The sequence below is a fragment of the Ursus arctos genome, chromosome X (assembly GCF_023065955.2).
Source record: "Ursus arctos isolate Adak ecotype North America chromosome X, UrsArc2.0, whole genome shotgun sequence".
Lineage (NCBI taxonomy): Eukaryota > Metazoa > Chordata > Mammalia > Carnivora > Ursidae > Ursus > Ursus arctos.
This window is the reverse complement of record NC_079873.1, coordinates 88107733-88133830: the sequence shown is the minus strand read 5'-3', so window position 1 is coordinate 88133830 and position 26098 is coordinate 88107733. Positions and strand designations below refer to the sequence as shown.

The 26098-nt window shown below is 44.6% G+C and overlaps 1 protein-coding gene across 7 annotated transcripts in view; it reads left to right on the top strand.

The window, feature by feature from the left end:
* The first annotated feature begins 407 nt into the window (after positions 1 to 407).
* Positions 408 to 26098, top strand: part of AMOT (angiomotin) — a 61832-nt gene continuing 36141 nt past the window's right edge. Inside the window, exons 1-5 of one of the 7 annotated variants that reach the window (XM_026478851.4) lie at positions 408 to 839; positions 8748 to 8825; positions 15194 to 15342; positions 17322 to 18255; positions 24548 to 25028. In XM_026478851.4, the coding sequence (XP_026334636.1) occupies positions 17384 to 18255; positions 24548 to 25028 (1353 nt within the window). In that variant the 5' untranslated portion in view covers positions 408 to 839; positions 8748 to 8825; positions 15194 to 15342; positions 17322 to 17383. Of the gene's footprint in view, positions 840 to 8747; positions 8826 to 15193; positions 15343 to 17321; positions 18256 to 20781; positions 21189 to 24547; positions 25029 to 26098 lie in introns of those variants that run through there. The other 6 variants (XM_044392092.3, XM_044392091.3, XM_048213632.2 and 3 more) reach the window with 6 other exon arrangements.

Here is a 26098-nt window from a genome sequence, read left to right as displayed (position 1 = left end):
AGCAGGCTTTGCGAGAAGCTGCTTTTCAGCATTTCTATTATTTGTGTTTCTTCCTCCCGCGGTGGGGCGGGGAGCTGCACGGGCTCTCCCACGCGCCTCCGCTCCGCTGGTGTCGTGGATTATTATTGTAGTCTTTGCAGAGTCCTTTCCTTCCTCCCAGCCAGTGCTTGCAGAGCCTCTCAGGACTGCAGTAAGCGCGTTAAGACCCGTTAGCGGGAGGACAAGAGCTAGGACCCCCCGCTTTTGCCAAAGTGGCTGGACCCCGCGGTTCAATTGTTTGAAACTTCCCCGCCCCCTGGCCCCGCCTCTCTTCCGCCCCCCTCCTCCCCCCAGGGTCCGGGCCGGCTCCCTCCCTCCATTCCCCGCCCTCTACTCCGCCCCACTCTCTAGTCCACCCCCCGCTCCGGGGCGGTCCTAGCCGCTCACCGCAAGAAGAAAAGCCACCCCTTCGTCCCCCTCCCCTACCTCCCATCCTCTGCCCAGGAGCTGCCTTCATTGCAGTCACGCCCCTTCCTTCCGAGGAGCTTTCTGGCTGCCCAAGCTGGTAGACCCCCTGATTTATTCCTCCATCTCCGCTCTCTTTCGCCTCATCTTCTCTGAATTCTCACCGCCCCCTCCACCCCCACCTCCAGCCTGTCTTGCCTCCGACCATCCGCTGCTCCACCCTCCGGCCCGGTATCCTGCCTGTCCACTGCCACCAAGAAGAGCCCGGACGGAGCGGCGAGGAGCGGAGCAGCCGGGAGTCGGGGCTTCCCCCTGCCCATCCCTGGCCTCCGGCCCGGGGCTGAAGCCACTTGAGCGAGCAGAGAGTCGTCACCTTGTCTTCGGTGCCTTCAGGGGTAGGAGACGCATGGTTACTTTTCGCGGGGAACTGGGGCAGGAATCCATGGTGGCATGAACTTGATCGTGCCCTCGGCGTGAGTGAGTCGATCTAGATGCGTGTGGGGATGCCCGTGTGTTCTACTTTCTTTGCAGCTGGCCGTGAGTTTTCCGGGATGAGCAGCAACTTAAATCGGTTAAAGAGTGTGCGCGCTCCTTTCCCGTCCTACGGAGATGCTAGTGGGTACCACTACTTGATGGTACTTTTACTTCCTTGCCTCCTGTGGTCCTTGTAGGTCTCTAGGTAATTAAACACAAAAGGAGTGAGGGAACTTCAGGTCTACGTTTACCTCAGAAGGAATGTCTGCGCTCATCTCAGATTGCTAGATGCGTTCGTCCTGCTTAGAGTTAGGGTGGGGGCTCACACTGCCCTCCCCCAGGGGCTGTGAATTCTTGAAGTCTTAAAGTCTGGGAGTAATCTACAATGCTACGTTCCTTTCGGTATATATGTGTGTGTGTATGTGTGTGGTGGTGAGGACGGGATTGCCCAGTATATGCTTTATAGATGTTAGTAACCAGTTTTGCGGGATCATGCAGGTGTCCTGAGGGTCCCAAGCCTGGGTCACTGTACACTGGTGCTTCAACAGCAAGATGGATGTATCCATACACGCAAACAAAGAAAAGGAAAAGTGAGAGGGAGAGTGACAGCCTTTGTAGTCTGGTAAATTGCCACTAATAGTAGTATAATAATAATTTGCAGCAAGGGACTAGATACAATTAAGTGAGAGAGGAAAGGGGACGTTTGTGAGAAACAGCATTTTCAATCTCTAGCATGTATTTAAGAAAGAATTGTAGAGTTATGTCTAATGTAGTTCTTCTACCTTCCCCCGTTCCCCACCCCCACGTTAAGACTAGAAGTTGGGAGGCGTTTAAAACTTTTTTTTAATATAACCCTCTTCTATTCACAGAGGAAGATAATTAGTCACCATAATCTTCAATAATGGAGGGCTAAGGTTATTTAAGTCTCCTTGAACTAGGTTTTGTGAAAAGCCCTTTCTCGGGCCAGCCTTTGTGAAGCCTTCTCGGTTAGACCTTTCAGCACCCTCATTTAGTAGCTAAGAATACTTTGCAATACCATTTTGGATGCAGGATAAATTTTCACCCATTTCCCACCTATCTCCAACTGGGTGAGCATGGCAAAGTGAGAAGAGTGGTGGTATTCGAAGACCTGTTGCCAAGATGTCACCAACCCGTTGCTTATTTGGGAACAAATTATTTACTTACATTTTAAATAGTTGTGTTGGTTGATTTTAACGGGGGAAAGGAAAGCAGGAAGGGAGAGAAGGAACGGTACAGGGTGACAATTTTAAAGGCTATCGTCTTTCAGATCAGCTGGGAGGGAAAAGTTGGCCTGACCAAACTACATTTTATAATTGGCCTGGGACATTTTAATAGCCAGGTGGTTGTAGAGTAGTTGCATCTATTTACAGATGATAACTCAGGTTCCAGTTATCCTGTATGGGTTTATCCGGTGTCATTTACAGACACTTTCTGGCAATACATCATACTTCATTTTAAGATACTTCTTTCTTTGGAAAACTCTGTGGCTCCATAAAATTGAAAGTGCTTTTTCTAACTTCATAGTTTAGATATGCAGTAAACCTCCCACCATGCTTGTATGTAGAGTAACTTTTATGTGAAAGTTGTGGATCTGCTTACCTATTTAAAAGATTTTAGAAGGAAATTTTAAAATTCATACTCAGGGGCGCCTGGGTGGCACAGCAGTTAAGCGTCTGCCTTCGGCTCAGGGCGTGATCCCGGCGTTGTGGGATCGAGCCCCACATCAGGCTCCTCTGCTGTGAGCCTGCTTCTTCCTCTCCCACTCCCCCTGCTTGTGTTCCCTCTCTCGCTGGCTGTCTCTATCTCTGTCGAATAAATAAATAAAATCTTAAAAAAAAAATTCATACTCAATACAAATTTGGATTTGGAAATTGAAACCTCATTTCTGGTTTGTGAAGTAGGAATTATTAGACAGATGCATACCCAAGGCATTTTGTAGAATTGCTTTTTCTGAAGTTTTGTAAAGAGCTAATGAAACTCTTTCTAGAATGCCCTTAAGAACAGTCTATTCAGAACACAGAGGGATGGATGCTATGACCTTGAGGTCCCATTGAGTGCCAGAATTCTAAGTGGGTACATCTGCTTCTGTGCCTCTCCTAAGAGCCCTCTCCCAGGGCCTGTGCCTTCTTTAAAAGGGTGTCTTTGTAATTAAGCAGTCTGTCTCCCCCATCCCCCTTTCTTCCTTTGATCCAGCTTTTTAAGGCCTTTTTTTCCATTTGGAGATGAGGAGTTTCTCACACTCTTCTACTCCCTTCTTAAGGTTTCTTTTCCTTTCCCCCCAAAAAGCTCCCCCAAAGTTCTCAGGATGGTTAGAAGTTGTTTTGTTTTGTTTTGTTTTGTTGGGGTGGAGGGGATGTTACCAGTGAGGAGAAGTAGAGGATATATTCCCTCTTGGGAAATGCTTGTGACCAGGTAGCCTCTTCCATGGAGACTGAGCATTTGGAATGCATGAGAACAGTCTATTCTTAGTGACTGTCTGGAAGAAATTGTCCTTTGCACCCATTAAGTGCAGCTAAAACCCACTGAAAGGGGTGGAGAGAGGTGTGTGTGGTCGTGGCTGAGCCTTTTAGGATAGTAAATGGGTAAATGTTCCCCAGTCTCCTATTACATCACCTCTTTCGCCCATGGATTCAGTGGGTTTGGAGATCTGCTTGACAAGTTAATTAGCTTGGGACTAAACCAATTTGTTCAGAATTGTGCTCCATTGATTTCCTGTCCCCAGGAATTTTTGTTGGTGGTTTTCTATGACGTGTTGTCTTTAGTCTTGCTTACTTCTTCATTCCTTGCTGCCTTTTGTGGACTTTGGTCCAAAATCTAGGGTCCCACCCCCAAGTCAAAGGTTAGATTTGGTCCCAGGAACTAAGGGGGCATTAAAACAGGCTGCCCATCCTGCACTGCTCTCCTCCACGGTGGGCTTCTGACCCCTTTTAACTCAGAGAAAGGAGGGAAGTTGCCCCTTCCACACACAACACACAAAATCTGAACTTTAAAAAAAAGGAAAAAGAAGGAAAATAAGAGGTCATTTGCTTTATAAAAGAATCCACTACAGGTTTCTTTGAAAGAACTAGCTTTCCTAGTTCGCGCCTTTGAGCTATGACTTGATACATAAAAATTCACTATAACTGGGCCTTCTCAGAAACACATTTATTGTATAAAGAAAGACATTAGAATTTTGTTGTAATGATTATAGCTTGAATTAAGTGAGGCCATTATTTGGCCTTTGAAATCTTTTTGTTATATGGGATGGAGTTAATGGTCTAAATCATTCTGGCTTGTAATAATGCTGGCCACGTTTAGCTTCAGCCTACTACCACTTGTAGAAGGGAGCTAGTATGACTTTTTGGAAAGAAATCAGACTTCACAGATTTTGATAAGTCAAAGGATGGGACTGTCTACCCCTCATAGGTAAGAAAATTTAATTCTAGTTCTTGTATTTGTATAATCCTAGGATCCAAAAAATTTGTTTCTGGTAAATACCAACAACTAATGCCATTTTTAATCTAAGAATCTACAATAAGCTTTCCTAGTGAGCCTATTGGTGAATGGGACCTGGGCTCTAGGCCCACCTCTAACTTAGTTTACCACCGTTGGCAGGCTCTCGTCTGTAAATTGTAAGAAGTTGGACAGGGTGATTTTGAGAACCAGTCCTCAAAAGTTTATGGTTCCCTTCCTAGACCTCTACTTGTGATGTGAATGTGAATGATTCCTACTAGAATGAGGTGCAACAGTTGTTAGAAATACAATCATGTAGTCATCTGGATGTGGAAAAAAAAGCCTAAAAGGGTATATCAATATAAATGCATTGTGTTTTGTGTTTTAACAACATATAAAATTTAAAAGCTAGGATCCTGCCCAGAACTTCATCAAGAATCCCGGTAGTCCTAACAGATCACCCGGTTTCATTTTTCCTAGTTCCTTTCAAGTCTTTGTTTCTGTACTGAGCATGCATTTTACATAGTTGGGAGGGGGTCACAGAAACTTACAAAGTTTCTTTTAAATAAATGCTCACCTAAGACTTAGCTTTGTAAACCAGTGGGGAAGAATGAAGTGAGAACCTGACTGAGTACACATGAAGAATCATGTATGTCTGTTCCTCGAATGCTGAGAGAGACTAATATTTAATTAGCCTTTAGATTTAATAAGTATTCCCTAATCCTTTCTGTGATTTAGGGGTGTTCCTGTATCTAGCAAGGCTGTTCATTCCACTCCCTTGACCTCCTGTTCCCCCTCCTCCATTCTATTTAAGCAAAAAGAAACCTAGGTTCCACTGTTTACTTTGTCTGAACCATTAGCAATGGATTCTTAAATCACTGTATCATGAAATCCCGTCAAGAAAGTACAAGTTTGGGTAGACTATAAAATTTCCCTAATGAGAAAGGAAAAGCGGAAAGGCACAAATGTTTTGTTTCATGGCTTTGAAAATAATATGTTGAAATTAGACTAAAAAATAATAAGGAAACTAAGGATTTGAGACAATTAAAGAGATGTAGGTGTGGCAAGATGACCCACACGGAATGGGTTCTTCATTTGAGGCCTTCACTGTACAGTGGAAGCTCAGTTACACTGTCCTTTAATTTTCCTTTGATAAAGAGAAAGTATAATATACGTATGATCTCCATTTTGGATGAATTCATTCCTGGAAATCAGTGGCTCATCATAAATTAGATTAAATTTCTTTAACCAGAATAAGAAAGTGAAGTATGGGTTTTTAGTCCTTAGAAAGCTCCAAGTTAAGTGCATGTTTTATGATATGTATTCATGGGGAAAATGCAAATGGATATATTTGCTAATACCTCCGAAGATAGTTTTTGAAAATCCACTTTTTTTTTTTTTAAAACTCTACAGGCTGCCCTTGACGTTTGTAAAGTTACTTTCATTATTGCCCCACCTCCATGAAATATTGTTAGACTGCATGACTTGAAGCCAGGATCTGGGTTTCTGTGCCCAGCCCTCTTTGACTTGCCATGTGACCGAGCGTAAATGAATTAGCTGCTCTGAGCTTCAGTTACCCTTCTGGGAAGCAGGGATATTAATACTTCACAGAGGTGTTTAGGCATGCTTCATATTGGACACATGCTTCGAGGTCATTGGATGAAAGGTGTTTGCACGATGGCAGAGCAGGTTTATTATAAGGTCCTGAGCAGGTGTTTGCTTTTAATGAGCTTTGCTCTCTTATAACCTATAGTACCCTTTGGTGCCCCATTGCCTTACTGACTATAACTGATCATCCCAACATTTGTATTATTGACCTTCTTGGCTCTTAAAAAACAATTAAACAGTTTCATTCTATGTGGTAAGCTGAAGTTCTAATAAGAGGACTCTAGCATCTTCCAGGGTGATGAAAAATCACTTCGAAAAGAGACATTAGTTGAATTGTGCCATAGAGATCAATGAGTTCTTCAAAGCTCTTCCAAAAGATTAAAAAGAGTACAACAAATTTCTGCGAGTGTCTGTGTGTGTGAATGTGTGTGTGTGTTTTAAGGGAGAAAGTTTTAAGTAATATTTGCTTGTGACATATACTGATGATAGCCAGTAACTGAAACCCAGCCATTGTAGTGTTTTATACACAGCTGGTTTTTATTAATGATGGAATATTTATGCTTGCTGTACAATTCGTGGCTCATTTCCATGTGTATGTCAGAACTCAAATACCCCCCAAAGCAACATTAAGATAACATTAAATATACATGTGGCCAAGCTAGAAAGGGTGGATTTTGGGGGGTCTCCCTTATTCTTATTGGTGTTGCTTCAGATCACCATAACTGCCCCCCAACTTTAAGCATTGGTGCCGATCTTTTTTTCCTTTATATATCCCATAGCAAACTTCACATTTTTATCCTTTTGATATGGACAAATGATCTCTCCCCCCATAATGCAGATGAAACTGATGTATGTGTTTTTTAAGAGCATATTTTCCCTGCACATGCTTCTCATTATCCGAGAGGCCTGGACTCAATCAGTAAAGGAGCAGAGAAACCACATAATTGAAAGGAGAATGACGGTGGTGCATACTTGGAATATTTGTGGGAAGGGGATTGCTGACATCAGAAAATGTAGTGGCCTGAGTGTTAACAGCATTGAAAAGAAATAAGCTTTCTGTGTTTCTGTGCATTGAGAATTATTTTTAAGGGGATAAAAATATGGGCCAGGTTTGACATCCTTTTATGAAGTTGCCCTGGAAACTTTGATGAAGGTTGTTATAGACTAGTTCAATTAAAACCTTCCCCATTAGGAAGCTAATTAGTACATCACTTACTCATTTTGGTTGTTTTCAAGGGGGAGGATTTGCATTGAATTAATGGCATTTCTTTCCATGTGACAGCAAACTCAGATAAAAATCACAGATGGGGAAAATTATTTAGATAGCCTATTTTGAAGAAGTCTAATTTCCTCTTTATTACATTTCGGTTTTCAGTTCAGATTTTTGTTTCACTCTGTTTATATACAGTGATCACATTTCAGTTTAGTAACCAGTTTTACTTTTGGGATCACCGGCTGTAAACCAAAGCTCATTAATTTGAGTTTTTCATATGAATTGGAGAAATATGATGAATGACAATAAGCCATTTTAATAAGGTAACATTTGGGGTTTTTTTTCCTGCAATCAGTTTCTCTTTGCTTGTGTGTGTGTGTGTGTGTGTGTGTGTGTGTGTATGTCTTTGGGGGGGGGGCAAATTGTTTTTTTTAAAAGCAAACAATTTTTGTAGCTAAGGAAATTTGGATGACCCCCCTCTATCCCCAAAGAGCATTCTGTCTGTCCCCGGCTCTTGGTTGGGCTTCCATGAGGGCAATGTGATGACTTTTTTGACCTGGTACTTTTTGTGACTAGTCTAAGTGGTTGTCTCTTGGCAGCCTGGAGGAGACTGGTCATGATGGGAACCAGAGTCCAGGATTCCTAGTGCATTCCTTCTACTGTACTTTGTGTTTTTTAGAGGAATGAATGCTTGCGCATGAAGTTTCAGGGCCATTTGCAATAGAATGAGTACTCTGTAGCTAAATACATAATATGGGCCTGCTGTGGTCCTCCTTTGCTCCATAGCTAGTAGGGAACAGTCATTCTGTACATGCCTGCAGCATATGCCTACACTAGTTTCAGAGAGTGGGAAAGTTGGCTGGGTTATAAGATTTGCACCTTAACTGATTTTACCCTAGGCCTTCCTGGGAACGCAGAGTCTAGATTTAGTTTTGCAACGGCAGCTCGGTCAAGACTGGTTCCCGGGGCTTGCAAGTCAGTGTGAGGAGGAGGGGCTGCCTTTGGGGAGTGACTCAGGCCCTTTGGTATGAAGATATGAAACTCTGGCTCCCGTCCATGCACCTGCTGGGTGCCACACCTGCAGTCAGCACCTGAGCCCCGCTCAAACACAAAAACCAGACTGAAGGTGAATGGGGCTCCCTTCAAAAGGGGTACACAGAACAGGGAACTCCCAATTATGTTAGTGCAGCATCACTGCAAATGACATCTCACCGTTCCAGTGTCCATACGGGAAAACATCTTAGGTTTTTTCTTACGGGTGCAGCACACTGGCTTGCTCAAGATACTGGTAGAATCCTGAGAGAATTTCACTTTCCTAATGAGTTTCTTTTATGCACTGTCCTCTTAAAAAAATGGAGAGTCGGGTCCATAGAGGTTTGTGCTAGTAACCCTGCAGAGGGCAGGAAGTCACCAGACCTGGGTGCTGATCCTGGCCTCACCAGCAAGCCACGGTGAAACCTTGGTCAAATGAGTTATGATTAGCTGTCTGTTCTGAGCGTAAAGGTTCTCCAGTTGTAAAACGGGATCAATCACGTCTGCCTTTATTTCCTCACAGAGTGGCTGAGAAGGACAAATAAGATAACAGAAGTGAAAGAGGTTTTGTCTCCTTAGAAGAAAAGCTGAAAAACTAAAGGTAACAGAATGATTGTTCTTGCTATTCTGTGTCTTTCATATCTTGTCTTCTCTTTCTGTTGCCTCCAGCAAAGTCTTTGGGAAGTTGTGATTTACTCAATATGCAATATGTAGTTCTTCTGGGTACTTCATGTACCAGTTAAGATTGTAGGTGTTGGGAAGGATACAGAGGGAAATCATGCACCCAGACCATGATCTCGAAGATCTTCCATTTGTGGCTCAACCTATTACAGTGATTTCTGCCTTGGTACTTAGAAGCTTAGAAGACCAAATCAACTTCTTTTCTCTCTCTCTCTCCCTCCCTTTCTCTCTCTCTGTCTCTCTCCCTCTCTGCATTGTAACTGCGGATTTCTGTCCCTGGAGCATGTATTCCAACATCTAGATTGAAGGTATGGGGGGCAGGGCGAAGCAATGGGGTAAATAAAGAAATTTCTCTCTCACTACCACATTTGCAAAGTACCTGACCCTTGAATGATGGTTTCTTTTGGGAGTCTGTGGTTAGTTTCATCCTTGGTTCTGTTCCGCTCCCGCCCTGCATGTTCTAGCCCACTCTTTGACCTTTCCTGTTATCCGTATGCTAATGACTCCTGAAAATCTATCTCATCCAATCTTCAGCTCCTCCCTTTCCAACTTCCCCAACATCAAGTTGGTTATCAGATGTCTCCTATTCAGCTCCTTGGTCTTTTCCTCTGGGAAGAGGAAAAGAGGTGGCCCAGAGTTTTTGGCGGGTCCTCTGTTTGCCAGAGCTTCCCGTTGGATTGTGCCCCCTCTGCATAAGTGGGAGTTTCTTGAGGACTGGGATCTGGTTTATTTCTCTTTTCTATCCACCCTAGGGCCTAGTCAGTGTCTGGCTACAGCAAACGCTGAATAAATGTGTGTAGAAACTACATCGTGTGTGTGACAGTCTTGCAATCGAGTTGTGTACAAAGTCCAGTGGCAACACCAAGGAGAGAGAATTAATTTTCCATATCGAGCAGAGTTGTGGGTGGAGGGAAGATGGAGGAGGATTAGAGAAAAACCTCCAAGGGGAAGGTGGAAAGTGAACCTGGCCTCTTCTTAGAGCTCTGACTAAGCAGCCCAGGAAAGAAATGCCTGTCGTGTCTGCTCTTGCTAAGCCAGGGCATCTCTGGCCTGTTGCCTTCTCTGCTTAGGACTGGATGACTTTTACGGTTGGGTCTGCAAATAAACCTCTGTCTATAACACATTGACCATTTCAGACAGGTGCCACTTAGTCATATAATATTAAACAGGGCTGACCTCAAATGTGCCACCTGAACCGTGGCCGAAAATAGAGGTACACACGCAGGCTCGTTGGTCATGTATGCTTAGCTCTATACAGAAAAGATACCCTTTAAGATCGAGTGAAGATTGGTGTCTGAAAACTAACAGATTTGATTCTCAGAATGTAGCAGGCTGGGTCACTAGAACTGAATGTCTTCAAGCTGACTGTCAGATCTTTCCAAGGGCAAAAATGAAACATGATATAAGCCATTACAGGCCATGAACCTGTTCTCACCCACCTGATGCTTTTACTAATTAGCTTCTTGGCCGGGCGGCAATTTGGGGCAAGTGCATGCAAGCTGGATTCACAGGGGAGCCCACATTCCACTCTGCCATTTCGCAAGTCGCTGGGATACTACACTGCTTCTCTTGGCTTCTTTCCCTCCCAGGAGTCCTGCTCTGCCCTGGTGGAAAAATGGAAGAGGCGAACTCTTCATTAAATGAAGGAGAGATTTCATGGGGCTTTGGTGTTTTGCTACTTTTATTTTTTTAGTGGGCTGTCCAAAAACATTCATGCACCTTGACCTATTAATTTCACTTGTGGGATTCTATCATTAGGAAACAATCCAAAATATTGAAAAAAGGCTAAGTCTTAAAGATGTTTTTGTAACGTTATTTAGACTAGCACAAAACTGAAAGGAATTTATACATCTTAATAATGGGAGAATCTTGATACACACCTGTCACGGACTGTTACACAGTCATTGCAATGTTGTTATTAAGTCTACACCATAGTCTATACCATGGAGAAAGTGCTTATGAGAAAGTGAAATGTAGGATCCAATTATACGTACATCAATATTTCATGGCTTTGTAAAAACACAAATACACATAGAAACAACTAAAGGAAATATTCTATATTGGTAACAATGTTTAGGTTGAGGTGCTGGGAGCTTGAGCGATTTTTTTCCTCTTTGTTATAAATATCTGCATGTTGTGTTTATATTACTTGTAAAAGTAGAAACAAAAATAAAAGTGAGTAGTATAGCATCGAAGATAGGAAATTGGTAAAGCAGGCAGCTTCTAAATATATTCCTAAACTTTTCTCAGTTGATACTCAGTCTGATTTCATGGACTGCTTATCCTTTTTCTGATGTCAGGAGAGATGGGATGTCATGATGTGCCCTCTTCCTCCCTTGGAATGGGTGTGTGTGGAGGGAGATGGTGTGGTGGTGGCAACAGGACTCTTCTTGTTACTCAATATGGCGCTGCTCATGTACACTTCGGGGTTAATCACCTTTGTTGCCTATTAACGTGTTCAAGTTCGTTGCTTTAGAGTACAGAAAAGTAACACTGGGATCCAGTTGGCCACATCTTTAAGTTAACCATCTCAGAAACAGATACCTGACACTGATTGTCAGTAAGATTTGAAAATGCCAAGGCCTTGCTGTGGTTCTTAAAATAATCTTCCAACATAATCTAGATAAAGGTAGAGCTAGAAGCAAAGAGTTGGGACCGACTCAAAGCCTTTTCCTAGCGTTGGACTTATGTAAGGGCAAGTTCCAAGTTGGTTTGATGTTGGCAGGACCAAGAATATGGGCCTGGAGACATTGATCAGTGGAGGGTACTGTCCGACCCACCTTCAAATCTTGGCCTAAAGAAGAAAGATTTTGCAAGGTCCTTCTGCCATGCTTCTAGCTACACACATCTCTCTCTACCTCTTTGAATTTTTCCACCTGCTGTTAACAGTTGACTTCTGATGAAATTGGAAAATTGGTGGTAGCATTGAGCCAGGTTTATGGTCTCTTAAAACCAGAGTCAATTCAATTCAATAAATGTTTATTAAGCATCTTCTATGTACAAGCTAATATGCTAGATAATATATTATAATGGAAGGACTGTTGCCCTGGAGTCATAAAAACTGCGTTCTGGCTCTGGCTCTGACCCTTGTTAAGCCCTGGTACCTTCATACACAGAAAGAGGGGGTGGGACCACTAGATGGTCTCCTTAGAATATTTCTAGTTCTGGCCTTCACTGATCTGAGAATCCCTGCACAAAGACTGAGTTGCAAATAAAGATATTAAAGAAAACCTTAATTCATAAAATTGCTGTAGTCTTCTAGAAAAAAGGCCTCTTTGAAATAATAATATTAATAGATTTTATTGAGCCTTTACTTTGTGCCAGGCTCTGTGCTTAGGACTTTACATGAATTACCTCCCTTAATCTCTATAACAGCACTGTGAGGTATGAGAACTGATGAAATGAGATTTAAGGAGGTCAAAAGAAATGTATGAGGCCAGCTAATAAGCCATGGATCCAGGCTTTGAACTCTAAGCAGTGTGAATCTAGGCCCAGGCTCTTAACCATGGCGTTTATAGTGTCTGCCCATCACACATTGAAAGGTTAGAGATAACCTGCAAAGGGATTATTATTTCTTACCTCCCAGAGGAAGTGAATTAGTATCCTGGGTCTCCAGACTGTTGGGCAAGGTGTTCTCTAGGACACTTCAGGCCAAAGCCTGAACCAACCTGAGAAGACACAAGAGAATCCAGAGGGCTATTTTGCCTCTCTCTTTGTGTGGGAGGTTTTGCGTGTGTGCGTGCGTGTGTGTGTGTGTGTGTGTTTTCTGCACAAATATATGCACGTAGATGTATAGACACAGGGGAAACTCTGAACTGGCTCCTTTCCATTTAGCTCAAAGTAAAATTGTATGGAACAAGTTGACTAAGATTTAGCAGAGAAACAGGTTTCCTAGACTTAGGTTCCAAGATGAAGAAGATCTTACAGGCATATTTCAAAATGTATTTGAAGGGTAGGAATTTGGTCTGCCATGGCACCTTGTAATGCTGATTTTTCTGGTACGTGGCTTGAGAAACATCTGGGCTCTCACTCATGTGTTTTGGTTCAACCAGAACTGGATTTTACTGAGGTATACTGGGAGAGGCCAATGACTGCAGATACAGTAAGAATTTAGCTTGGCCTTGCTGCCCTGTTGTTGTTACAGAAGAATTGAATATATAGATTCAAATTGTATTTTTAAAGAGAGAATCATGGGAAAACCTTTCTTCCCGTATCAAATATCCTCGGGGACAGTCTGTTTGTCCAGGAGAAACAAGGTTATTTTATTGATTGAAGATGACGTCAGAACCCTGGCAGTGGCGTGATTAAAGCTGCGGGCAGATTGAAGGTTGCAGAGATCATACTATTTTCGTTCTTGTGCATGAGACAAGGAATCTTTGCCCTTCCTTTCTCTAACAAATACATGGAGTAGTGTTTTCCTTCTTATGTGACTCTTAACGTGTAGACGAACATAAGTTCTTGAAGCAAAAAAAAGTCAGTACACTGGAGAGGAATCAGCTAAGCTTTTTTCTTAGGCTGATTTCTTTTCCTCTTTTAGACAGAAACAAAAAAGGCCAGGGGGCGGGGTGGTGGGGAGGGTCAATCTGTGTCCGGTTGACATAAAATGATTTGGGTTTTGAAAAGGATATGGATGAGAGGGGACAAAATGAAGGGAAGAGAGTAAGATTTTGGACAAGGAAAGTTTTCTTTGTGAGAAGCTAGGTATGAGGTGCAAGCCAGTCAAAATCGGCATGAAGAATCGAAATCGTCCTGGGAAATAATTGTATGGTGCTTTCTCGCCAGGGGCTCAAGTTTAAAGGCCTCAGGCTGTTTTCTGCATGTTTTGGTTGAAAAAAAAAGAAAAGACAACTGTTTTGTTCAGAATCACACAATAGAAGCATGGTGGTTATTTACCACACTCTGTTAATAGTCCTGCTTTGATTCCAACTAGAAGTTGTTTCTCTGCTTTGAAATTAGGGAAGGCACCCTAAAATAATTACCTTGCAGATTGGAGATGATTTTGCTTTTGATTGTGATTCTGTGTTGGGCCAAAACAAGATTGAAAGACAAATTTCCGTGTTTGCTCACTCTGTATCTCTTCACTTTATTTTTGGCAACACTGCAAGGAAATAATGTTAAATTAATCACTGTGTGGTTTTTGTGGATTTTTTTTTTAACTTGGATGTTTTGGACAGTCTCCCAAAATACAGAGACGCTTGTGCGCTTCCTTTGCATTGCCTTGCTCTTCAAATGGCATTTCTGATGTGGGTTAAAGCCTTTCTTTTAAGTGATATGAGTGAGTCATGGCTAGGCTGGGACAGAAAATAGGAATGTGGATCATGTGCATCTCACCTAAACACCAACTCCTCAGTTTCATAACCGTTTTGGTTGGCCCTGCAGGGCTTGTCAGAGGGCCAACGCAGTAAATAGAAATGAGGACTACCGCAGATCCATAGCTGGTGGGCATTTGTATCTAGCCTTTATAATGTGAGTCTAGGAGTTTACTTCTGGGGAGATGCAGGGGCCGTGGAAGTGCTGAGAAAGCAGGTGGAGGGAGGCATCTTGTCCTTGGAGAAGAGTTGCTGCTGTGTGTGGAGAAGAGCAATCACCTTCGCTACTCCAGGAAGAATGGATGGGCCAGCGATCAGATTGTAAGCTCTGTGAGGGCAGGAACCAGATGTGGTGTGTCTTTTGTATCCTTCCTCCTGTCTAGCATGAGGCTGGTGAAAGTCTGGAATAGCCAGCATGCAATAAGTACTTAATGACTTGGTGGAAAAGAAGTTTTGGTTTTCCTCTGCCCATCTGAGGCTGTGGCAGTTAAATGGGGAGCTTCACAGAGTATCCCCCCCCCTTATTTTTTAAATTAGAAACCTGCCTTCTGATGATTGCCTTCCCTCCTGGGATGTGGGGCAGTGAGCCTCACTCCTGTGCCCTGATACTGACAGCAGTTTAAAGGTTGCACCCTACAGGTGACGTTGGTTATGTCTTTTGTCATCATCCACCATTCCAGCTCAGAGTGGAAGCAGCAGCTTTTGGGGGCTGTGAGGCTAGAACAGAGCAATCTTTTCCAGACCCAGACCTGAACATTTTCATCCTCTGCAAATTGGCTGACCTCCTGAACACAGCTGCTGGTAGTGAGGTTTCTTTTTGTCCTAATGGAAATGGATTCTGCCACTCATATAAAAGGCAAACACACGGGAGGAGAAGTCATTCCCTTGGAAGGACTGGTTTGGTGAACTGTTGGCCATTGGTGGCAAAATAGAAACGACGTTTTTATTTCTCCCTCCCTCCCCCTCCTGAACATTTCAGAGTGACCAGTGGTTGGACTCTTGGCGGCGCTTACCCTGAACCTGAGTGTTAGGGGAGAGGGAATCTGCCGTTGCGGTTTCTGGAGCTCCTCATAAGCAAGAATTCCCTATCCTGATCAAGGCTTTAAGCCTAAAAGAAAGCAGAAATAGGTATGGACCATCTGTGTGTGTGTGTGTGTGTGTGTGTGTGTGTGTGTGTGCGCGCGCGCGCGCGCGCACGCCTGTGTGTGCATGTGAGCTGGTGTGCGTGCAGGGTGGGGCGGGTGTGGACTGGGAGGGGGTGGTGTACTCTCAGGGTCCGGGGCCGCTCAGTGTCTGGGTTTCCCTGCCTTGTAGGATGGGTTTGCAAGTGATTTTGTTTCAATCATACATGCTCCCGTTTCCATTTTTTTGAGAGAGGAAGGGTAGCTTGGTAGTTGTCTTCCCAGTTTAAAGGCACCAAAAGAGATTTCCATGTTATGCTTGTCAGCCTATCAGAAAATGCCAGTCTGACAGTTTACATACAGGAGTCCCAGATGGTCACTGGGAGGAAGGGAAAGGGCAGGCTGCTCGGCCTTTTGGTGCACCCTTCCCCCAGAGAATATGATGAATGGCATTTAAAAAGGGCCTTTGGAAGGTTACTATGGGGTCAAACTGCTCCTTAGAACTATTGGAAACCAGGTAGCAGTAATCATTCAAGAAGTACAAAAAATAAGAGAAGATGACCTTTTTCTATCTACCATACACATCTTCTGGTCATTCCCTGCATGACTAAAGGAAAGGGATCATGTTTCCAGAGAGATTGGAGGCTGTTTAATATCATAGAAATCAGAGCCTGGGAGCCAGGATTCCAGAGTTCTCATCTAAGAACCCAAGGTTGGTTAGGTTGACCTTTACTGTGACTTTTTCTGTGACATCATGCCCATGCTTCCACACTACTAAAGATCCTTAGAGTAAAACTTTCATTACTGAACATGAGTATTGAATTGCAGTACTTCACATGACAGATTCTGTCTAAAGATTTTATGAGCTTCTGATGAATTTGTGTGTACCATACCATGCAGAGAGAGAGAGAGACAGAGAGAGACAGAGGTCACCTACTACTAGTTTCTCAGGTGGGAAAATAGAAGATAAGAAAAGGGGAATCAGTTGTTTAGGTTACCCTGTAAATCCACGATCATGATTAAAATTTGAATCTTGAGGTGTCTTACTACCAATACCCGTTTCACTCAACCCGTATTTCTTCCTTAAGAAGAATTAGTGGTGGTGGTGGAGGGGGAGGGATACGGTAATCGTACCCTTTCTAGGAGACCTTTTTTATTTTTCAATTTCTAAATGCTGTCAGAGGCACACTTCAAATGAAAGAGGGTTTCCCATTTAAGCTTCTCCTAGCCAACAACAGCAGCAAAAAAAAAAAAAAAAAAAAAAAAAAAAAAAAAAAATCTCAATGACTATTCCTGGATGGCTGAAAGAGAAACTTTGTCAATAGCAGTTATCGCAAGCCCTTCTCTTATTAAGCCAAGGAGAATCCAAATGGACAATACAAAAACGATTTTTTTTTAAAAAGCTATGTTTCAGAGTTTTATGAGATCAGAGAAAATGATTTGCATCAAGCGGGGATCATTTCTACTCAGTGCAAGCCAAGCTCTCTTCACCTCTTATTTATTTTACTTATTATTTGGCATTTTGTAGCTCCCTTCACATGATGACCTGCTTTAGAGATCCTGCCTATGGGGTAAATTCTCCCTACTGGCCTGCCCCAAGTGCTACGGCTGTAAGAGTTGGATTTTTCATTTAAAAAGAATACGGAGAGATGAACCTTCTCAGTAAGGACCTAGGAAAATTGCCCTCTCTAGTCACCCTACCTGACTGCTCCAGGTCTCCCCAGTTCTCTTAGAAGTTTAGTCAAGATTGGATATTTAACCCATGCTAAAAGCAAAAGAGGAAACACTGAGCTCTTATGCCCCCAAGTTCCTCATCATATCAATGTTAGAGCCAGGAGTCACCAACAATTAACCTATTAATTCTAGATTCAATTCTCTCTTTATCTCTGGAGTGGAATCCTCACCCCCAAGTACCCATTTTCTTCCCCTTTAGAGGAATGATTTATCCATCAACTGGGTGTTAAGCTTCCTGTTTCCCCTTCCCAGGTCAAGGGCAGCCCAGGTGCCCAATTTCTCTCTCTCTTCACAAGGCACCACCAGCAATAGAGATGAGAAATTCTGAAGAACAGCCAAGTGGAGGAACCACAGTGTTGCAGCGTCTGCTACAAGAGCAGCTTCGCTATGGCAATCCTAATGAGAATCGCAACCTGCTTGCCATACACCAGCAAGCCACAGGGAATGGCCCTCCTTTCCCCAGTAGCAGTGGGAACCCAGGCCCTCAGAATGATGTGTTGAGTCCCCAGGACCACCACCAACAGCTTGTGGCTCATGCTGCTCGACAAGAACCCCAGGGGCAGGAAATCCAGGCAGAAAACATCATCATGGAGAAGCAGCTTTCCCCTAGAATACAGAATAACGAAGAACTCCCAACCTATGAAGAAGCCAAGGTCCAGTCCCAGTACTTTCGGGGCCAACAGCATGCCAGTGTTGGAGCTGCCTTCTATGTCACTGGAGTCACCAACCAGAAGATGAGGACCGAGGGACGCCCATCGGTTCAGCGGCTCAATCCTGGGAAGATGCACCAGGATGAGGGACTCAGAGACCTTAAGCAAGGACATGTCCGCTCCTTGAGTGAACGACTAATGCAGATGTCACTGGCCACCAGTGGAGTTAAGGCCCATCCACCTGTTACCAGCGCTCCCCTCTCCCCACCACAACCCAGTGACCTCTACAAGGCTCCCACAAGTTCCAGTGAATTCTACAAGGCCCAGGGGCCACCTCCCAGCCAGCATAGCCTGAAAGGCATGGAACACCGAGGCCCCCCACCAGAGTATCCCTTCAAGGGCATGCCACCCCAGTCTGTAGTGTGCAAGCCCCAAGAGCCAGGGCACTTCTATAGTGAGCATCGTCTGAACCAGCCAGGGAGAACAGAGGGGCAACTGATGAGGTATCAGCATCCCCCTGAGTATGGAGCAGCCAGGTAAGAGAGTTCCCTTTCTGTCATTTCCTGGCCTCATTCCCAACCAGCTTCTGCTGTGTGTTGGGAATCTGAAGGGAAGGAATGGGCAGGTGTTTGGTATAACAAACTCTGCAATGCATGGCTGGCCCCTAGCTTAGTAAATTTCCTGCCAACCTGAATTTCTAGCCTCTTCGGCCATAATTAGTGCTGTATTAACATTCCCTTGACTTTCTAGGTTGAGCATGGCCCCAACTGCCTAGTGGATGAACAGGACCGCAAGTCTTGATTTCTACAGCTACACGCTGTCCTGTCTCCTGGGATTGTGAAGGAAGGGTCAGTGTTCCTCTTCTTGTGAGTTATTAAACCCTTCCTTGAGGAGCAGAAGTAAATTATCCTGGACTTTAATCTGGAATAGCCTATCACTTTCAGTTACTCCCCTCCACAGAACTCTCATCACTTCTTTTTAGGAAAGAATCATTCTGCAGAATTCCTATGATTCTTTCGGACACTAAACAAACACCTAGATATTACTGCAGGGGGAACTGGATATGTGCAGGTTCAGAATGTCGCTTGCCTTGGACATCCTTACAGTTCATGAACTCTGGACTGCTTCGTCTTTCTTCCGTAGAGTGTTTGTTAGTTGCCTGTCACGTTTTTGAACATCTAAGTTAAACTCACGTCATGTCACATAGAACTTTTGATCAGATGCTAAAATGCAGAAAGAATAATATCCCCACGACTTCTTTACCACGTGTCATTAGTTCAGGAGGACTATTTCATATTGTCCAGTTATTCCTAAATGTACTTTTGTATTATTCAGAGGCCCGTTGTCCCATCGCTGTATCAACCGGACCTTATGATGCCATGGTTCTGTTTTTTGTTCCTATTGTTTCTGTTGGGGCCATGTCTCTCATCAGTAGGAATTCAGCATATGGAGCAGAGGGGAAGGTTTTGACCATGACCAACAACAATGGCAGTTTTATGGGGGACCGTGAAGTTTGAAGTCCCTGGACCTAGGGGGGCCTTTTCCCAGATGAGGCCTGTGATCTCTTTGATGTCTAACTCTTCGCCTCCTGTCTCCTCACTTATCTGGGCAAGAACCGCTTGGCATGAAGTTCATTGGGTGACTCAGGAAAGAAGGCAGTCAGGGGGTGGAGTAGGGTGAAGCTAAGAGAATGCACCTGGCATTTCCTGGTATTTCGTTGTTTTTTTTCCCCCCCTCCAGGTCCTGTTTTATAGCCAGCAGCAATTCACTTTGGGCTCCACCCATAACTTGGCCAGTTGAGGATTTTTTTCCCCTTAACCCAGGTTGATTTCCTAAACTTTTTCAACCTCTTCTGTGCAGCTCCCAAAGGGCAGGAGCCTAAGTTCTGATAAGTGGCTTAGAACAGGATATGGGGTAACGGACAGGGCCCTTCCGGTTTAAATAAGAGCAAGAACCCGATTCCCATCTGCCCAATGAAACGGAAGACCGAGGGAGGGGTTGGTCACTTGGACTGCTTAGCTTAGTGGAAACCCATCCAAGGCAGCAAAATGTCAATGAAGCTGGGGATTTTTGTTTTGCTCTTCCCATCAGCATGGAAGAGTCTGTGGGACTCTGTCCCTTCTGTGGATGGGCTGACGTCTGTTGCCTTGTGGGAGGGGAGTATGTTGGCTGGGGTGTGGAGCAGAATCCAAAGCCCCGCTTAGCACAAGGCCCGCCTTCCCAGGAAAGCTATTTTCAGAACTCATTCACCAGTATTGTTTGCGATCTGAAATGACTCCCACAGTGTTTGAAGCTAGATGGAAAAGCCCTTTGATCTGCCTAAATAAATAATAAGGAGCCCAAAGAGGGATTTTTTTTCTTCCCATACTGATTAAACCACCAGAGAAATTTAGCTGCATATATTTTACAGGAAGATACTTGTAGTTTCCCTTCTCTCCTATGTGATCTGTGGAGCTCTCTCCCTATCCCCAGAAGCAGTAGAGCCCATGCTGATTCCCCTCTCTTGAGAGGAATTTTAATACACAGGTTAGCTCTATAGTTCCCCCCCCCCCCCATGGGAGAGGAACAGGGTACTTGGTAGGCTCCGTGAATAATCAAACCTCAAACGGTCCTCATCGGGAGATGGTCTGTGTGAAGTCTGTGTCTGCATCAGACAAATTCTGGCAATAAGATTGCTTCAGGGCCTGGGGTGAGGGAGTGGCACCTATTGACAAATTACTGGCAAGGGGAGGTAGTTGAACCACTTTCCAGAAATGGGCTGCTTTTAGGTGACAATTTTTCCTCCTTTATTTCCTTGAACCGACTTGCTAGACACTGTGAGTACCTTTCCAAGTAACTGCTGTTAGCACCAATTAGACGGCGAAATTCTTAGTTCTTAATCCATAAATTACAGGTCAAGATGCACAGCAAGGTCTTTGAACAAATTGCTCTTCAGAAAACCTTTGTTTGCTTTTAGGGGTGCAGTGAAAGGCTAGAGATTGGCTATTAGAATTAACAAAATGTTATAAACAATTTTTTTATTACTTCATCTTCCCTATGCCCTCCTCCCCACTTGAAAAATAAATATCCCAAATGGCCAGAACTCCAGATGGGAAACAAGGCCAAGCCATCTGAAGAATTAAAAAATGTCTTCATCTTTGTCTTTCTAAGTGCTGAGCCTTTTCTGCATCTGGGGTTTACACATTTATCAACTGCTTTTAAAAATTAAAACCTTTCTGTTTGTAAAGCAGCCACCTCCTTTCAGTTGTTGAAATCATGCCCAGTTCTGAGGTTTCTTGAAATCCTTGTTTAGTGGAATCTAAGGGTGACCTAACTCTGTAGTTCAGAGCAGAGCTGGTTGTGCAAGAGAAACAATCAAGAATTTGCAGCCCTCTCCAGGATTCACAGATACACCGTCACAGAGCCGGGGAAAGGCAGTTTCTGTGGGGAGAATAAATTGGGTTCCAGGCTGTTGGTGGCACCTGCTCTGGTGAGAGTGTACATGTGTGGGTTTGCACACGTGTGGGCCAGGAGTGTGGTGTGTGGGTGTGTGGGGAAGGGATGGGGGTGTATGACTGAGGAGGGCTGGGGCTCCCAGTGAGGTGGCAGGATGGAAGGCACTGTGTCAGCTCGATGGACAGGCTTTTGCTTTCCCTTTGTGTCCTCACAAGCCATCTTGGGGAGGGAGTTCCCCTGGCTTTGGGGAAAGATGCTGATTTTGGTCATTGGTTTCTGCCCTGCATGTATGCCGTGTCCTCCCCTTGTCCAAGGAGCCCCAGGGGCCCAGGTTGTCTTGGGAAGGAGCTGGATGAAGGGAGGGAAGGGGCAGGGAGGCAGGTCAGGGCTTCACGGGATCATGTGATTCTATTGTCCGCTGGCAACTTGTTGTTCCTGGTTAATATGTCAGCGGGAAGCGATTCACACTGCTGTGCAGTGGAAGCACTTGGGGAGTGTGCCGCTCGCCCAGCTGCCACCTGTATTATTACTGGCCTTAATATTACTCTTATTATTTCATCTTGAATATACTTTTGCTTCCTCTGACATCCGCAAGCCACCCCCCCCCTGCGCCCCACCTTTTCCCCATCTCTGTCATGCCTCAGTCCCCTCCTCTCAGGGGGAACTTTACAGGAGTGTTAATACAGTCCTGCTTTTTTTGTGGTGGGTGGATGCTGGAGCCCAGATGGAGTTCGTTGGCTGGAGGGCTTTCTCTCCTTTTGTGACTGCCCAAGCCTTGCTTCATGTTTGCAAACCTGCCAGCGAGGGACTGCCTTGGTTTTCCCAACATCATGGTGTGCTGAAGTCTGCTTCCTTTTCCAGCCTGGGGAGTCCGAGAGGGGCAGCTACCTTGTCTCCATTATCTCTAAGTAGAGCCCAGAGTCATGGCCAGAGCCACTGCTGTCCTGGGCGTATCTGACTCGAGAGACCTCTTTCCAGAGACATTGTGGTCTCCTCCTTCCGGAGGCCCCTGGGAGGCCGTGTACTGTCTAGGGCATTGAAGGGCCTTTCAGCCTCCAGGCAGGAGGGAGGCCAGTGGCCGGTCTGTTTGAGAGAGAGGCCTGGACTGCTGATGGGGCCCAGAGGAGCTGGGGGGAGGAAGCCCATTTCAGAACTGGGCGTTCAGTCTTTAAAAAGAGAACACCTCCCAGGTCCGGGGTTTTCAAATCCTGGCAAGAAGGATGAAGATTAATTTGGTCGTTTTTCCCTTAAATTTTGAGAGCTGGATTGGAGAACATGAAATTTAAGCCTCTCTCTCCTGCCCAGGAGATCCAAAAGCCCTAACAAATCCCAGAACATAATATTTTAACTCTAGGGATATATAAAAATTATAATAGCTCTTACTCAAAGAGGAAGGAGAGCAGAGTCCATTTTACCCCTAAGGAAACTGAAGATCCACAGTACAGAAAATGCGGAAAGACTCTTCCCCAAACGAATTAGTAAATAGCTCCCAGGCTTTTGATTGGATGAGTGTTTTGAGCATTTCCTAAGAAAGGTAATATACGGTAGCAACTTTGCAGGTATAATAATGGGAACCATGTAAATTCTTCTGTCCACAAATAGGTCGCAATCCCTCTTCAGTATTCAGCAATTATTGATAGTGCCGTATGTATGGAATTGGAAGAACGCCAGTACTATGGAGGCATCGATGGGGCTGAGGTACAGAGCCCAGGGCTTGAGCAGATTTGAGGGCTCTGGCAAGCATCTGGGTTATTGGGTATCCATTAGCAAGTGTTTGGAATGACTTTGCAGCCATAAAAAAGCCCTGACAGTGAGGATCTCTTGTAGGAATAGATACGTGAACAGTAATGATGACGGAAATGTGGGAGGGATGTGCTTTAGCATCTGGAATGCCAGTTAAAAGTTAATTGCTCCTAGTGATTTGTCCCAGTTCCACCATGAATTTTATGCAATTTAGTGCAAAGATTAAATGGATATCCCATAAGTAAAATCCCTAACAAGGTCAAGCTATCTCACTGGGAGGTAGATAAGAGACTCTTTGTAATTCCTGTCGAGCTCAAAAATGAGAAGAGCCCAGTATTTTTGTAATTCATTTATGACCTCAGGAACAAAACAGGCTCATGCAGATTAAGTAACATGAGCAAGGTTACACAGCCAGTAGGCAGTAGAAAAGGTCTCCAAATTCTGTTGGGATCCAAATCCCATGCTCTTAGCCATCTGTCTTCCCTGGATTGAGAAATATCAACTGTAGGACAAGCATCCACAGGATGTGGGAGTATATGAGGTTAGTTGGGCATGGGCTGGGGGATGAACAGGCTTTTTGTCTTCAGTGTATACTTACAGATATTCTTGCTGGTAGTGAAGATGGTGGAAGTGATCTGTTTACATACTGTCCTTTTTTCCCTTAATGGCTAACAGTCTGGTAGTAGGTGCAAAAATGGGAGAGCAACATTGAACAATGTATCGAAGTTCTCTTTCTGGAACTTTCTATAAGAAATCGATCGGGGGTCTGAATATCATTGCGTGGAAGTCAATGTATTACGGTAGTGGAAGGAGCAGAAAAAGGGAATTTGGACATAGGGGTTCTAGCCTGGCACTACCAATAAGTCTCTCTAATATTTGACAGATTGCTTCTTCTCTCTTGGGCTTCAGTTTCCCTGTCTGTCCAGTGACAGAGTGGATTAAATTATTTCTTGAAGACTTTTCCAGTCCTTACATTTTGTGATTCAGTTCATCAAAAATAGTATGACAGTGTTGCCTGTAATCCCCTCCAAATCTTGGTATCATTGCTGCTTATAAGCCTCATTCAATTATTAACTGTAATTGACAATAATTATTTGGTGTGTCTAATGTAATAAGGATCTACACACCCTCAAGTAATTTTTTGTGAAAATATGAATTATGAAAGAGAGTTGCCAATAGGGAGAAGAGGACTGATTTTGACTGCAGTTTGCCATTTCCTTGTGGGCAAGTGGAACACATTTTCTGAATTTGACTCTTTACATGTGCTGACTACATATAGGATGTCAGCAAAGGTTTCGTTTAAAATAATGATGCAAAAATTACCTTCTGGAGGACTCATTTAAAATGCTTACATTTGAGCAACAAGAGCACAGGTGTACGTCACTTAGATTTTCACCAAATGACCCTGGAGGTCCCCTGGTTCCGCCCTCTATGGGATCACACCTCTGTCAGGCGCTCATAGGTCAGTCCTGGAAAGGGCCACAGAGCTCTTTGCAGAGATTCCCGAGTCTGACCCTACCTGCTGCTCGTTTTGCAAGTCTCTTCGAGGGTGGGGGGCACCAGAAGCCCCCTCATCTCACTTTCTCATGCCCTTCTCCCCTAGTGCCATGGGAGAAAGCTTAACCTGAGCGTGTAAACCATGTTTTCCAGGCCGGCGCAGGACATCTCATTGCCACTGTCGGCCCGGAGCTCACGACCTCACAGTCCTACTTCTTCCCTCACGTCTGGGGGTTCCTTGTCCTTGCTGCAGTCTCCGCCAGCCACAAGATTGTCTCCTGCTCAACACCCCTTGGTCCCAAACCAAGGAGACCACTCAGCTCACCTGCCTAGGCCTCAGCAGCATTTCCTCCCGACCCCGGCTCACCAGAGCGATCATTACCGGCTTCCTCAGCCCGGCCTGAGTCAGCCGCAGCAGCAGCACCACAACCACCACCACCAGCAGCAGCCGGGAGAAGCCTATTCAGCTATGCCTCGGGCTCAGCAGTCCTCCGCTTCCTATCAGCCAATGCCAGCGGACCCATTTGCCATTGTTTCCAGAGCCCAGCAGATGGTTGAGATCCTGTCAGATGAGAACCGGAACTTGCGGCAGGAATTGGAAGGATGCTACGAGAAGGTGGCGAGACTGCAGAAGGTGAGGCCTCTGTTTTGGGGTAGCAGAGTCTTCTTTCAGTCTTACATATTTCACAGCGATGTAAGTCTCCACTCAGTGCCTGCGTGACTTACGTGCGGGTCTTTTGGATTCTCGAATCTGAAGGTTAGGTGTGGATCAAACTTTGGAAAAAGCCTTCTGCCTGCCTTTCTAGGAGGAGTCACATTTTACATTTATGTGGGGAGAAAAGAACATATTTGTCCAGTTTTCCCAGCTACCATAGCCCTAATGAAAACTTAATTGATTGTTTTCAGATTCCAGAAGGCCGAGAAACTTCTTCCTAAGGTCAAGAACACTGACAATGCCTGTATAGGTGAAGGTTCTGCCAGCCTAAAGACCTTTTGTCTTGATGATATTGTCCTGAATAACTGAATTTGGATCTTAAATGTAAAACCACAATTCCCACAAAAAGCTCACCGCTGAAGTTAGATCCTGCCCTGCCTTGTTCTGAAAGGGCTTAGAACACTTTTCCAAGTGGGAGTTCTCATAGTAACTCTTTTTCAACACCTCTTCCTTTGCCTCCTTTTTGCTTTGTTTTTTCCCTGCAGCTCACATTCAACATCTGCTGTCTTTCTGGGGTGTGTGTGGGGGGCAGGAGGGGCTTAGCACCACAGCTGGGTGACAGGTGACAGCCCTAGGCTGAGGAAGTAGAAATAGGAGTGGATGTCCCACCGAGTTCACATTTTTCCCTGGGCCCCTCCTGTCTCCTCCAGCTGGGACTTTAGCTCTTGAGTGCCCTGAGTTAGGAACCTTAGCTCTTGGCTTCCAGTGGCTATGGGTGAATAGGGTTATACCTTTGGCAGCCTCTTTGCAGCTTTTGTCATTGTGGAGCTCATGTGGTTTGATCTCCCGACAATGTGAACTGTTCGGGGAGGTGAGGGTGAAGGTGTGGGAGATAGGGGACATTGCCCGGTTTTGTTCAGCAACTCTGTCCTTAGGAGACACGCGGGAGTGGAAATTTCAGGGGCCTGAATGAAACTGAGAATTTGTAAACACCAGATCTGGGTCCTAAAGTAGAGGAGGGCTTACTGTCAGCTGAGTCTTCTTATGTA